The sequence below is a fragment of the Syngnathus typhle genome, linkage group LG20 (assembly GCF_033458585.1).
Source record: "Syngnathus typhle isolate RoL2023-S1 ecotype Sweden linkage group LG20, RoL_Styp_1.0, whole genome shotgun sequence".
Lineage (NCBI taxonomy): Eukaryota > Metazoa > Chordata > Actinopteri > Syngnathiformes > Syngnathidae > Syngnathus > Syngnathus typhle.
This window is the reverse complement of record NC_083757.1, coordinates 6343929-6359357: the sequence shown is the minus strand read 5'-3', so window position 1 is coordinate 6359357 and position 15429 is coordinate 6343929. Positions and strand designations below refer to the sequence as shown.

Sequence of the window (15429 nt, the reverse complement as noted above, 5' to 3'; positions counted from 1 at the left end):
AGTAATAATTATGATCTGGCATTCTCACGTTCTTAATTGTTCTGGGAACAGGTTCTCTCATCTAAATTTAAGCAGAGTCAAAAATGCAGATACATATCAAAGGTGAACATTAAACATGAGATACTCCAAAAACCTCAAGAATTTAGCTTCAATTCTCTTACAGCTTTCCCTTGAGAGGAGAAAACATGAACTTGCACGATTCAACGACTGAAAACCTTTTGCCTAATGATTTTGAGTCAAATAACACCAAATGTTGTCACATTAAAAAACCCAATCAAATACGATGCAGAACTGTAAACATTTATTAGAAATGACCAATGAAAAACTACAAGTTAGTGAATCCAGGGTTCACTGTGGTCTTACAAAAACGTAACTATTTTTGAGGCAATTGTGTGTCTGGTTTTAGCTCTACAGTCAAACCTCGGTTTTCGAACTTCCCGGTTCTCGAACAAATCGGAATTCTAACGAAGAATTTGAGTTTTTTTTGCTTCGGGTGTCGAACAAAATTCGGAGGTCGAACCTCACGAGATGAGCCGAAAGGACCCGAGAAAACCCGACCGCGCGGCCCGGATGCTTACTTTGAGGATTGTATTAACCCCGCACTGGTCCACTTAAATTTTGGAAAGTACCGTTTTTTTCCATGTATAATGCGCAAAATTTAACTAATTTATTGTCCTAAAATCTGGGGTGCGCATTATACATGGGTACAAAAAATATATATATATATATATTTTTTTTTTTATCCCGATATGATCCGGAGGCCGCCATTACAGATGCGCTTTCTTCTCTGCTGTTCACTTCAAACACGCTCCATACGAACACGATGCTCTCGTATCAGACGCTTGCTCGATCACCTGCTCGTTTGCTGTCACAATGTACCCTACACAAATCCAAAACATTTCTTCGCTATCGAGTTTGCTAGCGCATGCGCAGTGACACTGACCGGCAGAATAACATCCGGTTGCTCCCAAAGATGATCTTTTTTCTGAAATAGTTTTACGTTTACGGACTTAAGTAGGAGTCAAAATTTGGGTGCGTATTATACATGGGTACAGGCTTTTTTTCCAGAATCAACATGCCATTTTCAGGGTGCGTATTATACATGGGGGCGCATTATACATGAAAAGAAAACGGTACATCAGGACTTTCAAAATATTTTCTAAATTTCAGCGACGGCTCTATCACAATCATGCGACCAGCGCGCTGCAGTTGCGCGATCGGACGAAAATGTGCAAATAAAAAAAAAGGTTTTTTTTTTTTTTTATATTAGTCTTGGAATGGATTAAATTTTGTTCCATTATTTGTAATGGGGAAAAATAGATTTGGAATTCACCGATTCACTTCTCGAACGGATTGTGGTCGAAAACCGAGGTTTGACTGCATTCCAATTTTTCCAGCAACTGCCGAATTTCCGCTTGTCCGCGATAAATCCGTTTTACCCCTCTGGGTAGATCCCGACAGGAGGACAGGTTGAGGTAGTCTAGTGCTGATGTTTGGCCGATGAGAAGCCTGTGAATAAGTAATTGATATTTAGAACTCTTGATTTTGGTAATCATGATAATCTTTCATGGCGAAGTGGCTGGGAATCATTACTTCAAAAGGTAAACAAAGAAGAGGTAGTTTCCGTTACCTCAGGGCCCCTGCTGTGATTTTGGTCCCGCTCAGGTTGAGTGACCGCAGGGTGTCTGTGTGGTTGGCCTGGGCCAGGTGAAACATGGCCGCCTCCACGTCCTCCTGAGAAAAAGGCTGATTGGCCACATCCAGCTGCCGCAACGTGTGACTCCACTTCTGCGTCAGGGCATGGAGGCCCGTATTCAGGGACAATGTGCCCATGTGGCTGCTGAAATACTGAGCCCAGAAGAGGCACTCCAGTTCTGCCAGACACAAGGTTGGCACATTTCAGACTTTTAAAAACCTAGCTTTAATTTCAGCCCACAAAGTAAAAATCATGCCTTTACCAAGACAAGGTAAAGCCTCCAGGCCCGCAGATGTAATGCGTGAGCAGCCACGCAGGTCCAGCACCCGCAGCCGGGGGGAGCCAAAGAGTACGTCCCGCAACTGTTTGTCGTTTATGTAGGTGTACGAGGCAGTGGCAATACACAGCTCCTCCAGTAGAGGGAAGCCAGGAGATGATTCAGCACCATTACTACTATTAGTATTCTTGAACACCGGGCAGACGTTCAGCATCCGGAACGTCTGATGACAAGAACAATAGAAATGTTTTGTCGTAGTGGATTCAAATCAAAAAGCCGCAACAAAATATGTAGGTTAAGTCACATGTGGAACACATTAGCCACTTTGCTCTTCGTATCTGCGCTTGTGACTTGAGTCACCTCTGATATTTACCTTAAGTTTAGGGCAAGCTCTCTGTAGCGCTTGGATACAAACAGTCACTTCGTTGTCTTGACTGTCCAGCTTTGTGTTAACCTCCAGCATCTCCAAATTGGGACAGCATCCCCTCTGAAAACAGAAGCGACGTAGTAATCGTTGTTTCCAAAACATTTGAGAGAGACTTAAGGTTCCTTACAGAGATGAAGGAAAGTCGGTCACACTTTGGTCTGTGGGTGAATCTAATCTGCTGGATTTGTGCGCCGTGATCATTCAGGTAAGTGAGAAGACCAGCCTCTTGAAACTACAGCAACAAAATTATTTCATGTAGTACATTGACGGAAAATTCCAATACCTCCTAAACCTGTTTTTGTGCCTCTGTGGGGCCGCTGAGATGTTCCTCCACAGGATGGGCTCACCTTCGTGTACTGTAGGTTTAAGCTACGCAGTGAGTGGCCGTGCAGGCCCAAACTCTGGAACGCCGCCTCCGTTAGGCCAGTACAGTAGGAGAGCGTGAGCGAGCTCAGGTGAGAGCAGAACTGCGACACAACCTGACGGGATTTTTTTCTTCATTTCTATAAACTGTAATCCCACGCATTCCAAAAATCAAATTTTGTAAATAAACCTCGTGACCTACATCGACTGCATAGTCCACATTCTCAGTCCAATGATGGAGGGAGAAATCCCGTAGCTGAGAGAATCTGAAAACAAAAAATAAAGGCAAGATTTAAACAGAACATTCACACAGCTAATCTTAACGGCAACATCGTCGTGCAGGAGACCTGCTCCGCGTTAACCAGTCGAATGTGTTTTTAATCCGTCTCCGTCTTTCTGGGTTCTGATGTTCGCCCGGCGCGATCCAGCAGTGACCGACGGAGACTTTCCGCCACAGAATAGGAGTGGCGGCGGCGATGTTCCACAAGCGGCACACCCTTCCCACCCTAGCACGTGAAACAAACCATTTTTAGCTAAGGTAAATTTACATACATCAACATCAAGACTGGTCGAACACTACCTGCACAGAAAGGGCACAGCACCATCTTCATTGACCACCATCTTGAAAATATTAACCAGAACCTCCTCAGGAAGATTTTGCCCCCATCTGCGGTCGTGTGGCTTCGCCGCAATCACAGGCGGCGTCTCCTCTTTTTCGACATTCTTTTTCTCTCCTCCCTTTTTCCTCTTTATCTTGGGGACCCATGTGGTGCTACGGTCCGGCGAAGTGGTGCTGGATATGACGAGGAGCATGTCCTCGCCCTCGTGGACCGTGTATCTGGGCTGCTCCATTCTCTTCACGTTGGTCCTTTTCTTTTTCACGTTGGTCCTTTTCTTTTTTACTTTTTCTTTTTTGAGCTTAGTGGTGTTTCTCTTTTGTGAAGCATTTGTCGGATTCGGTTCTTGATTTTCCTGAGTGGATAGGGAAGCCACAACATCTTCAACAGCGCCTTCAGCAGACGCCATCATCAGGATGCTCTCTTTGCTTTTATAAAATAATGAACGCAGCCAGTCACAAATAATCTGAAACCAAGACCGAGAGGACGGTTACTGTATGTTATTAAATTATTACTATATTCTAGAATAGTCTTGGTAAAATGGTTACATCTTTATCAACATATTTGCAGTCCACTATTTTAAACAATCTTTCATTGGTGCATGTGTGAAGTGCTTTGTGTCTTATTATTACAATTTACATTACATTTGTTACCTTTATATGCATTTATTATTAACCGAACCATTGCAAAGTGCCATTCAAAAAGATTCAAGTTGTTATCTTACCTGAAAGCTGTGGGCCGACCTGCAGCTCTTTTATGCTATTATCACACTCGGAAGATGTTTTTTGAACAATTTCCACATGGTCACTGTTGTGAAGTGTAACTGTAATGCTATGTGTTGCAGCTAGCTGTTCGCTAAAGAAGTCAGCGACGCCGCGCGATATAGTCACAATTACAAGGTAAAGTGGCGTATAACTCGCCTCGTTAAATTTCTCGAGCTGAAACTTTGGAATATTTTTTAGAACTCCAAGACGTCGGAAATTTGTAGCTTCTGTTATTGTGTTGTAGCTGTTTTAAGTCCACCAGGTTTTAGGCGAGATACGCCTTGCTGCTGTATGATTGGTTGCAGGTTGCGCACCACTCCAATATGATTGGCTAGAGCATCTGGGACACGCCCTACAGGAAACCCTCGCCATAAAACATTCTGTATTTTATTATTATCATCATCATCATCATCATCATCATCATCATCATCATCATCATCATCATCATCATCATCATCATCATCATCATTATTATTATTATTATTATTATTATTATTATTATTATTATTATTATTATTATTATCATCAAATTCAGGTCATACGGCAAAATGATCTGACACATTTGTAGGTTTAATAAAACGCAAATAAATTAAAGAAACAAAAAGTTATTTTTTTATTTTTGAAAAGTACATATAATGCCATTTCGTTCTGTTTTGTTTCGTTTCGTTTCATTAAATTTTCGTTTTAGTTGCTAACATGAATTGGACGGGTGAGCATCGCGCTTTCATTGTGGAAACGTTTATCAAGAACGAATCTGTAACTGCAACACAACGAGCGTTCCGGTTGCGCTTCAATATGGATAACAGTATTCGAAAATAAATTGAAACGAAACGAAACAAAACGGCATTATATGTACTTTTCGAAAATAAAACATCATTTTTGTTTTTCTAATTTATTTGCATTTTATTAAACCTACAAATGTGTCAGTTCATTTTGCCGGACCCTGTACTTTTTGAAAAAAAAAAGTTTCTTTAATTGATTTGCATTTTAATAAACCCTACAAATCTGTCAGATCATTTTCCCGCACCATGGCCTTTGAAGGATTTTGCCACATTCAATATGGCCGCCACGTATACATGTCTGCACGTCGTACCGCGATAGCTATTCTTTCTACATTTGTGGGCTATACCACTTCATCCAATCGCACGCTTTGTTGTGTTTGTTAATTTCTGTACGAGTCAGGGAGCTCAAAGCCACCCTGTCGTGCCGCGGGACATTTCATGGTAAAACACGCGTTAACGTTATAACTATTTTGCATGATATTGTCTGTGTTTTCTCTTCTTAGCGACTGTAGCGCTAATTCTACCGCCTGCAATGTATCGCTAATGAACGGTATTTCAAGTTATGCTAACGTTAGCTTCGCACGTGACGTTCAATAACACTTGATGTAGCTTTGCAAATATTTAGTTTGTGCAGAATCACTCTCCCCTGCAAACACAATAATCATAATGTATCGTTCACTTGTTTCTCTACCATAACAGCTGGCAATGGAATCTGGAGGCAATTTCTCTCTTTCTGGGAAAGCAGTTATAATTGAAGCAAATCTGAGTAAGTCTAAAGACTTAAAGAAAGCTGGAATATCAATTGATATTTGTACAATTAATGTTTCGGTTTTTCAGGAGATGATTATTATTGGAAGTTGGTGGCAGACTTCATTGGCCCTCAAATGGGGGAAAGCTTGGATCTTGACAGAGACCTTTGCAAGAACAGATTCCTCATTCAAAGTGGACTCATGAGAGAGGACAATAACTTCCCGTGGATTTCCATCATCGATTGGCTGAAGAAGATTTTCCCAGCTTACCATTCGGCGGACTTTCGGTGCTTGATTGAAAGAGGCATCGCCGCCACCTTGAGCTTGGCGGGCGAGGCCAGGCGTGTTTTTCTGGACTCGTATGTCAACTTTAACTTTGTGGGCCCAATATGTGATAGTATCGGTGTCGAACGAGACCACCTTTTAAAAATGAAAGACTTTTCTGAGCGCGCGCAGTCCATTGAGGTCACCAACGGTTTAATTATGGAGCTGAACAACTTTGTGATGAGGGAAAAGGTTTCCCCCATCAACTTGGTCACCTGGCTGAGGAACTTCAACCCGCAATACTGCAAAGATGGCAACATTCAAAAAGCCTACAGTGTTCTGAAGCTTAAGCTCAAAAAGTTAAAGATGTGCCACCTCAGTTCTCAAACGAGAAGTCACAGGCGGAACTTTGTGATGGAGAACTGGCTTCAAAGTCCGTTTGAGCTGGTAAAGTCCAAAGACTACCACAAGACCTTTGTCAAAAAGTGCATCCAGTCACCTCCCGACGAAAAAGTGTTGTGCAAGGAGGAATGCGACGTCTACGAAATTTCTCCCAGTGTGGAGTCCGAGCAAAATTCTTCACTTCGAGTCGTCAGGAAAGACGTGCCGGTCTGCTGTGGCGGCGACGCCAACAACGACAAAGTGTTGCCGTCTCTCCTGGACGTGGCCATGTTGTCTGTCCAGAAGCTGTCGAGCATACACGGCGGGCAAACCAAAAATTGCAAAAAGATTTCCTCGGACCTCCTCAGAAATCAATATGCGTTAACGTGCAAGAAGCACCCCGCCATGGTGGACTTTGAGAAAACACTTAACTCGGTCGGCGAGCAGGCCTCGCTGGCCCCCCCGGTGGTCTTCCTGCACCACAACGCCAACTTCTTGGTGGATGTACACGAGACGGTGGAGCAGCAACTCATGGCTTTCGAGAACGAGATCACCCAGTCGCGGGGTGACAAGTTGGGCCGGGACGGGAACCCTCTTTTTAAGAAGGTGCTCAGCTTCAGCGAGAGCGCCACCTCCCGCTTCATCCACATGGCCACGGACATGCTGATCCCCGGCAAGGGAGCTTTGCTGAGCTACAAGAAACACTGGATGGCCTTCTGCGCGGAGAAGCAAAACGCATCCAGGCTCGTCAGAAAGCCGTCGACGCGGTTTAGCAGTTACTTTGAGGCGGCCGCAGGCCTCACTCACCATCACAACGAGGTGGCGCTCTTCTTCTCCGACATGCTGGCACTCACCAACGAACAGAGCCCCAACGTTCTACTGGAGAGCGTGGTCGCCGACTCCAGCGATTCTGTCATCCAGAGCATTGTGTGCGTTCTCGCAATCATCTACTGCAAAGTGGTGGGGCCCTACTGGCAGCTTCTAACCAGCACAGGTGAGTATTCCCTCTTCAGCCAGTACCTACTCTGCCTCTACCAGAAGTGTCTCGAATGGTCCAAAGACCCGTCCACTCTGATGGTGCCCGAGAAGGTCACCAATGTCTTCCTGCAGCTTGCGCTGCAAGACCAGCTCTACCCCGGTGTGTACCACTACTGTGACGATTTGCACACCAACAGGGACCTCATCAGGGTCTGCTTGAAAAGGATGATCAAGGTGATTACTGGCGTCGCTGAAAAGCACCTGATGGACTTCCTGCCGGGAGGCCGTTATGCCAAAGTGCTGTCGGCCGATTTGAACATAAAGCTGCTGAGCTGCAAGTTCTACATCCTGATGGCCGAATATCCCTACAGCCAGTCGCAAAAACAGAAACGATGCTCCGCGCATTCGGACAGCTCGGAGGACTTGAGCTCATCTGACTCTGAAGAGCCTTCCAGCCAGCAAGCTCTCAACACTGACGGCGGAGCACAATGGGCCAAAGGTCGGGGACGGACGAAGATGGCTAAACGTTCAGTGAACGTCTATCCAGAGTGCATGGACTTGGACTACATCAGCGCCATCGTGGATCGGAACGGGGGGGCGTGCCGCACCCAGCAGGACGTGGACAAGCTGATGCTGCGCTTGGCCAACGAGAACAGGAAGACAAAGCGAGAGGCCGTCCGCTGTGAGATTGCATACCAGAAAATGGTGCTGGGCAACACGGACCCCATGCTCAATTTCAATTTCCGGAACGTCACTGAAATGGTGATGAAGCTAAAGCTCTCACTGCCCCGCGTCAAGCCGGGCTACTCCATTGTGTTGGCGCCACGCAAGACCGCCGTGATGAAGCGTGTGCATCAGAGAGTGGCGGACGATTCCCAAGCCATCCCAAGCCCGAAGGAAACCAGCGGGCCTAACATTGTCCAAGAATCGTGAGTGTTTATTTACAAAGCATAGCAATGACTAACAGTCTTTTTCACTCAACTGTAAAAAATTATTTTTTTACTGCTCGGCATATCTGGGTCGTCCTTATTCTGGGATTTTGAAACATGTTATCATGACAGCCTAAGTGACAACTAAATTGATCATGAATATTGCTGAAAAAATAAAAACGTCTGTCAATATTTGCATTGTCCTGTTTTTAGCTCACTCGAGGACATTCTTATAAAATATTTGTATCAGCCAACAAAATCATAAATGTGGAAAAATGAATTCCATATCAGGCAGAAATGTGTTAAATGAGTAAATTTAGATAAAGTTGAAAAATGCATCGTCCCGCCCCACTCAGTTGTATTTGATTTAAAAACGAACGCACCCATCTCCCAGGGTTACCAGCGCCATTTTGATGCTTTTGAGGCGCTCATAAATATTGGATACATCTCAATTTAAAGAAAAACGCGAGAAAACACAATGGTAACTTGTTATTCGGGCCATATTATGGTTATGACTGGCTGTGTTATGGATCCTATTTTCTTTTATAATATCTATACAACGTCGTACATTCATAACTAAATACAGCCGAAAAGGCGTTGAAAGGCAAGGCGTCATTTATTTCCGAAGAGTACCCGAAGGCATCTCAAGGGGCGGGAACTGTTTGTCAAGTATCCACCATTGCTACCGTTCCAACGCGGCGAGAGTGGCGGAAGCGTGACGCTGATTAGTTAACAAATAAACCCGTAGCCGAACCGCGCTCACCGGCTTACTCTCCGTAATTTCTTCTCCCTTCCTTGGGTCAAAGTCGGCGGCGTCATGTCGGCCGGCTGGTGGAGCAGCGATGCGGTGACCCACGGCCTTATGGCGCTGTTCGCAATGGGCTCGTGGATTTCCGTCAACAGTTTGTGGGTCGAGCTCCCGGTCATCGTAAGCGTGCTGCCCGAAGGTCAGTGGTCGCTTCTTGGCATTCATCCGCAAGATTTTGCTCCCTGATAGGAAACCATTAAAGATAGCAAGTTAGCGTTTGACACTTGAGCCTCCTTAAACATCAGTTTGTAGATTTAAATTCGTATTATGCTAATAGTCGCGATAGTCATATGTATGTATGTATAAACATGAACATGTCATGCGACATGTACTTGGAATAATAAGAACTGTCTTGTAATACAATCAATCCACTGTGAGGTCATAGTTCACGGTTATCTGATGATTTCGCAACTAAAAATGACCGGTTTAGCAAGCTGCTTGTTCCCCTCTGTTAACAAATATCTTGCGTAAACCACGAGAATCTGCTTTTGAATGTTTAGTAGGTATTTAGGATCCTTAAAATACGTACTAGTGTAAAAACTTAATTTATTGTTTTAATCAAACTAATTTCTCAGCAAAAGTTTCACATAGAAAGAATAGAAAAGTAAAACTCAAAGATGACCTTTTTTTTTTAGTATCTGTGTTGTCATTACAGGTTGGAATTTGCCGGCCTATCTCTCAGTCTTGATTGCGTTGGGCAACATTGGTCCAGTGACGGTAACCGTGACGCATCACTGCGCGCCAGGCCGCCTCAATGAGCGCCTGGTCATCCACTGCATCCAGGCGCTGGCGCTAGTGGCGGCGGCGCTGCTCGCCATCTTCTGGGCGCGCACCACGATGGTGGCAGGACAGCTGCACTCGCTGCCCTTCCTGCTTCTCACCTTCGTGCTGTCGCTCGTGTGCTGCACGTCCAACGTCACATTCCTGCCCTTCATGTTCCGCTACCCGCCGCAGTACATCCGCACTTTCTTCGTCGGGCAAGGCCTGAGTGCGTTGTTCCCGTGCGTGGTGGCGCTGGGGCAGGGCGTGGGCCAACTGGAGTGCCCCGTCGTCAATGGCACCGTGCAGCCGCGCTACCTCAAGGAGAACTTCCCGGCGCAGAACTTCTTCTGGTTCTTGTTCGTCATGCTGTCGGTTTCCGCGCTGAGCTTCCTGGCGTTGACGTGCCGACCGATGGCGTTGAAAGGAGCTGCGCTGCCCCCATCGGACGCCTCACGGGGTTCCTACGCAAGTATTGAAAGTATGATAAAAGATTTCATTTGAGAAACTTATATGGAAAGATATTTAAGATATTTACATTTCCAAGTCTGTATGTATAAAAATCCCCTGCTTTACAAGAGAAAAAAAAAACGTATACATTTTGGCTGCCTTTAAAATGTTCCTGCTCGGTCATATCATCCAAAAAATTGGCACTTCCTCGACATGCAGAAATCTTAAAGATCTTCAAGCTATAGGATCCCATTTGTAACTTTCTTAATAGCGAAGCTTTAGCGCCATCTTGTGACAGTTAGTGGTATTAAGGTATTCCAGAAAGCTGTACATTTAAAAAAAAAATAAGACGATAGCTTAGAAGAATGATCGTCATCTGGAGATTACTGTAATTTTCGTGATGTGATTTACTCAATATTTTTAACAATAAATTCTGGCATTTATGATAAAGTAGCAATTCACAAATGTTCTTGCAGCAGCGGGCAAGAGCGGGGGCGATGAGGTGAACCCGATCCAGAACGGCAGCTCGCCGTCATCCCGGGAGGACTTGCGCCAAGAGGAGGCACCGCCCGCTGCGCCGTTTTGGACGCTGCACAACGGCTACCTCCTGGCGCTGCTGGCCGTCTCCAACGCGCTCACCAACGGCGTCCTGCCGTCCGTCCAGAGCTTCACCTGTTTGCCTTACAGCACCATGACCTTCCACCTCTCGGTGGTCCTCGGCAACATCGCCAACCCCCTGGCCTGCTTTCTGGCCATGTTCGTCATTCTAAGGTGAGGTAGCCGTGCTCGTGACTGCTCCGAGTCCAGCTGACCTTTTTGCTTACCTTGCAGGTCCTTTCCGCGTCTGGGTGTCTTGTCTTTAGCGGGCGGGGTCTTCGCGGTCTACCTGTTGGTTCTGGCTTCCCGCAGTCCGTGTCCACCTCTGCAGGGGACGACAGCCGGTGTGGTCTTAGTGGTGAGTGGTCAGTCTTCTTATTTGCTCTTCCACACCAACAGACTTTGTAGTCATGAAAACCAGAACTCAAAGGTAACTGAAGTTTTATTTCTTCTCTTATCTACCTTACGTACTGAATTCCTTCTGATGCCCCTAGTGTTTGGAGTTGTGAAGTACAATGTGTTTCAAGACTGTTAAATTCCAGTTTAAGCATTTCAATTGACCCGCTCTTGTGTCTCCCTCGCAGGTGGCCTCTTGGATCCTGTTCACAGGCCTCTTCTCCTACTTGAAGGTGGTGATCGGCACGCTGCTGCATGAAGCGGGCCACGCCGGCCTGCTGTGGTGCGGCATCGCCATCCAAGTGGGCTCGCTGGCAGGCGCTCTCGCCATGTTCCCCCTAGTCAACATTTATGACGTCTTTCAGCGGGGGCAGGACTGTGTCGACGCATGCCATTAAAGTCAGATAAGAACTTTTCTTTTTTTTTTTCTTCTGTTCTATGGGAACACAGCTCCCATAGAACAGAAGCATCAGTGGTTCTGAAGCACGGGATGGTCCGAACTGGTTTCTGACAGGGGGAGCTTTGTGGTGCCTCATGCTGGCCGAGGGGCTTTTACGTGCTCTTAAAACACGAGTCAAACCTGTGCGGTTGTTTACACTCGGACCATGTGACACTTGTTGCCTCAGGGGCACAACCGACATGCCCCGCCCCTTCAATCTACACTATTACCTACTTCAATATTTAATAATCCACACTTGACTGCTGCTCCTTGTGCTGTAATAACATCTAGAAGATAATGTTGCTTTTTAGCGTCCAGGATTTGAGCGGAGAATCCTAATTTTTGCACTGGGATAAATAATTTTCTTTTTTTTTTTTTTGAAAAAAAAAATAAATGACCATCACTAAATGACTACTTGGTATATGTGACAACTAATGTAATTTAAAAAAATGGTTTTATTAAATTGTTCCATAGTGTCTTTTTTGAGACAACTGATTAGTTCACAATGAAAATAGTTTTTAACAGATAAGATAAGCCTTTTGATTGACCTTCGAAAAGCTTTTATCTCGGCCCAGCGAGCGTGCGCTCGGAACCACAAGGAAACAACGTAGCCGACTCTCACTGAGTCGGGTCGAAAACAGCGCTGGCATGTGATCCCACCCGGAAGGCGTCCCACGAAAACAATGTGATCGGCAACATCAGCACGTGTCACGGCTGGATGAGCGCAACACATAACGCCACGCCCACTCTTGCCGAGGAGGCTTTTATTCCCGGACTCGCGGCACCGCTCACTCGTTCCTGACAATCCATTCCCACTACTTGTGAGTATACTTTTTTGATTTCCAAAATGCATGTTGATGATGTCATCCAATGTTTTTGTAGCTCTAACTTGAGGTTGGCTTGTTCTTATTGGCACGTTTGGGTTGAGACAAACGGACAACTTTTGCTTTTATCGAACGGCTGCCGCTGTTGCCTCACCGCTTATACAAATATAGAATAAGTATGATTTTTTTTAATGGATCCAAGTGCAATTGCGATATGTTTGTATGAGCATCTGGGACTCGGTGGGGGGTGAAGACCACGGGGAGGCAGGAATGTCTCATGTCCCACGTCAGATCCTCTCAACCTTGAGAATAATAAACAGTTGCACTTTTGTACTGTTGACATTAAACTTGACTGCTGAAACACCTGCACAAGGACCCGAGTTTTAAAAAGCAAACCTAATTGTGAGCACGACTAACCTCAAAGCTTCTCTCCTCTAGATAAGAATCTCCGCCATGTCCGCGCTCACCCACTTGCTGGCATGCCTTTTCGGCATGGGGTCCTGGGTGGCCATCAACGGTCTGTGGGTGGAGCTTCCCGTGATCCTCTCCCAGATTCCAGAGGGCTGGTACCTGCCCTCGTACCTCTCAGTTCTCATCCAGATGGCCAACGTGGGGCCGCTCTTCGTCACCCTGATGCACCGTTTCAGACCGGGAGTCCTTAGCGAGACGGCGGTGATTTACGTCATCGTCTCCTTGGGTGCGGCGGCCACTTTCCTGTTGGGTTTCTTCTGGAAGGAGACGGTGGTTGTGGCAGGGGCGCCTCGCAGCGTGGCCTTGCTCAGCCTCGCCTTCTTCCTCGCCACGGTGGACTGCACCTCCTCGGTGACCTTCCTTCCCTTCATGATGCGCCTCAAGCCCCAGTACCTGACAACTTACTATATCGGCGAGGGCGTGAGCGGCCTGCTGCCGGCGCTCGTGGCGCTCGTCCAGGGCGTCGGCGTGGTCCACTGCATAGACGACGCCTCCAACCAAAACGCAACAGACAGTTTACCCACGTTGCGTGCTCAACGGCAGCCGGCTAACTTCTCAGCGGAGGTGTTCTTCTTCTTCCTGAGTGCCATGATGCTGCTGTGCCTGCTGGCCTTCCTTCTGCTCAACCATCACCCCGCCGTTGCCAGGGAGAAGACCAAAAGCCAATACGCCACTGAGGTCAAGGACAAGACCTGGGTGGCAAAAAGCGCCGCAACGGAGCCGCGCAGAGCCCCAAGACAGAAAAGTAGATTTGGCCTCGGTACTTACAGCCGGATGCAGGTGTTGTACATCTTTGTAGTCCTGGCGTGGGCCAACGCTCTAACCAACGCGGTGCTTCCGTCGGTGCAGTCGTACTCTTGCATACCGTACGGAAACACCGCCTACCACCTGTCTGCCACCATGTCGGCGGCGGCCAACCCTCTGGCCTGCTTCGTTGCCACCTTTTTCCCTTTAAGGCAAGCAAGACAACGGCGGGGACTCAAATTGTCATGATTGAAAAATTTCTCTTATTCCTCACCAGATCTTTGTGGCTGATGGGGGCGCTCACATTGGTGGGCAGCGGCGTGGGGGCTTTTATAATGAGCATGGCTGCCCTGAGCCCGTGTCCTCTGCTCGTGAACGACACCTGGGGCGGCATCGTCATGGTGAGTTGAGAAAACCGTTTTCGAAGTTAAGCGAAATTTGCTTTAACGTGATCTGTTTGTGCACTCTCGCCGAGCAGGTGCTGGCGTGGATCATCTTCGTCCTCACTCTGTCCTACGTCAAGGTGATCATCGGTGTGATCCTTCGTGACGAGGGCCATAGCGCCCTCGTGTGGTGTGGGGCGGTGGTGCAGCTGGGCTCCCTGCTGGGCGCCATCACCATGTTCCCTATGGTCAGCGTTTACAACCTTTTTGCATCAGGCGACCCTTGCAACACCCGATGTCCCTAAGCGACATGGTAGTCTGTTTGTTTACATGCTAACAAGAATGTGTGAGAATGATTTGCACCCTCTCATTATATTTAAACTCCTAAACTTACAGGTGTCATGTAGTTGAAGTAAACGTGGAGGGTTCATGTTTTGTACTGTTGACTTTTAATGATCTAGAATGATTTCCTTATTTTTTTGTTTGTCTCTGTGTAAAATAGCCTGATGGGTTGAAATGCTGCTGCTTTGGAATGTTTGTAACTCCACTGATGTGAAAATTGTTTAAAAACAGGATACATTTCTGTCCAAGTTCATCTGCATAGTGCCATGTTAATTTTTTTCAAGAAAACAATAAATAATTTAACGTGATCTAGGTTTTTAAGGGAGGACATGCAAATATACTTATTTATATAAATTGATATTTCCCATACATACATACGTACATACATACATTACATTACATTACCATACAGACATACAGTGCCTTGCGAAAGTATTCGGCCCTCTTGAACCTTTCAACATTTCGCGACATGTCAGGCTTCAAACATAAAGATATAAAAGTTTAATTTTTTATCAAGAATCAACAAGTGGGACACAATCGTGAAGTGGAACAAAATTTATTGGATAATTTAAACTTTTTTAACAAATAAAAAACTGGAAAGTGGGGTGAATTGCCTTCCTGTGCATCAACGGATCAGTCAGTGAAGGTGTTGCGTCTCCTGGTGTGAACTATGTAAGCCAGAATGTAGATTTACGATTTGCCAAGGAAAGAAAGAACCACTCACTGAAACACCACTTCTTTTATGTACATTTTCTCCAAGCTAACGGCTAACTTTATTTCATGAAAGGATGCGCCGTTATGCAACAACGGGGATATTTTGCTTCTCTTTGGGTAATCTTGATTTTATAACACTTAGTAGTTTTTAAATAATGTGTATGCATATATATGCCTAAATATTGTTATCCAATATATCGACTGCAATTTCACATTAGATTGCTGGTTTGAAATTTACTTTTAATATTATTTTCAAATAAACATTTATGTTATAA

At 45.8% G+C, this 15429-nt stretch overlaps 4 protein-coding genes and 1 long non-coding RNA gene across 5 annotated transcripts; 3 read left to right on the top strand and 2 right to left on the bottom strand.

The window, feature by feature from the left end:
* Positions 1-279: 279 nt before the first annotated feature.
* On the bottom strand, positions 280-4436 carry fbxl6 (F-box and leucine-rich repeat protein 6). Its single transcript, XM_061267913.1, has 10 exons — positions 4105-4436; positions 3344-3846; positions 3111-3269; positions 2966-3029; positions 2748-2879; positions 2528-2632; positions 2347-2460; positions 1959-2196; positions 1631-1874; positions 280-1509 (listed from the first exon to the last, which is right to left on the bottom strand). Exons 2-10 carry the CDS (start codon positions 3790-3792, stop codon positions 1338-1340), a joined length of 1677 nt encoding a protein of 558 aa, XP_061123897.1. The 5' UTR covers positions 3793-3846; positions 4105-4436; the 3' UTR covers positions 280-1337.
* Positions 4437-5150: 714 nt separating this feature from the next.
* LOC133144876 (uncharacterized) lies at positions 5151-8419 on the top strand. Its single transcript, XM_061267891.1, has 3 exons — positions 5151-5367; positions 5626-5692; positions 5764-8419. Exons 1-3 carry the CDS (start codon positions 5365-5367, stop codon positions 8229-8231), a joined length of 2538 nt encoding a protein of 845 aa, XP_061123875.1. The 5' UTR covers positions 5151-5364; the 3' UTR covers positions 8232-8419.
* A 458-nt stretch (positions 8420-8877) lies between these two features.
* slc52a2 (solute carrier family 52 member 2) lies at positions 8878-12070 on the top strand. The gene is made up of 5 exons (XM_061267951.1): positions 8878-9174; positions 9691-10275; positions 10721-11015; positions 11076-11199; positions 11426-12070. The coding sequence occupies exons 1-5, from the start codon at positions 9045-9047 to the stop codon at positions 11633-11635; spliced, it is 1344 nt and encodes a 447-aa protein (XP_061123935.1). The 5' UTR covers positions 8878-9044; the 3' UTR covers positions 11636-12070.
* On the bottom strand, positions 8979-9782 carry LOC133144930 (uncharacterized). Its single transcript, XR_009710795.1, has 2 exons — positions 9658-9782; positions 8979-9217 (listed from the first exon to the last, which is right to left on the bottom strand). It is a non-coding gene; the product is annotated as an uncharacterized LOC133144930 (long non-coding RNA).
* Positions 12071-12121: 51 nt separating the features above from the next.
* si:ch73-196l6.5 (riboflavin transporter 2) lies at positions 12122-15429 on the top strand. Its single transcript, XM_061267956.1, has 4 exons — positions 12122-12497; positions 12939-13927; positions 13993-14116; positions 14194-15429. The coding sequence occupies exons 2-4, from the start codon at positions 12954-12956 to the stop codon at positions 14401-14403; spliced, it is 1308 nt and encodes a 435-aa protein (XP_061123940.1). The 5' UTR covers positions 12122-12497; positions 12939-12953; the 3' UTR covers positions 14404-15429.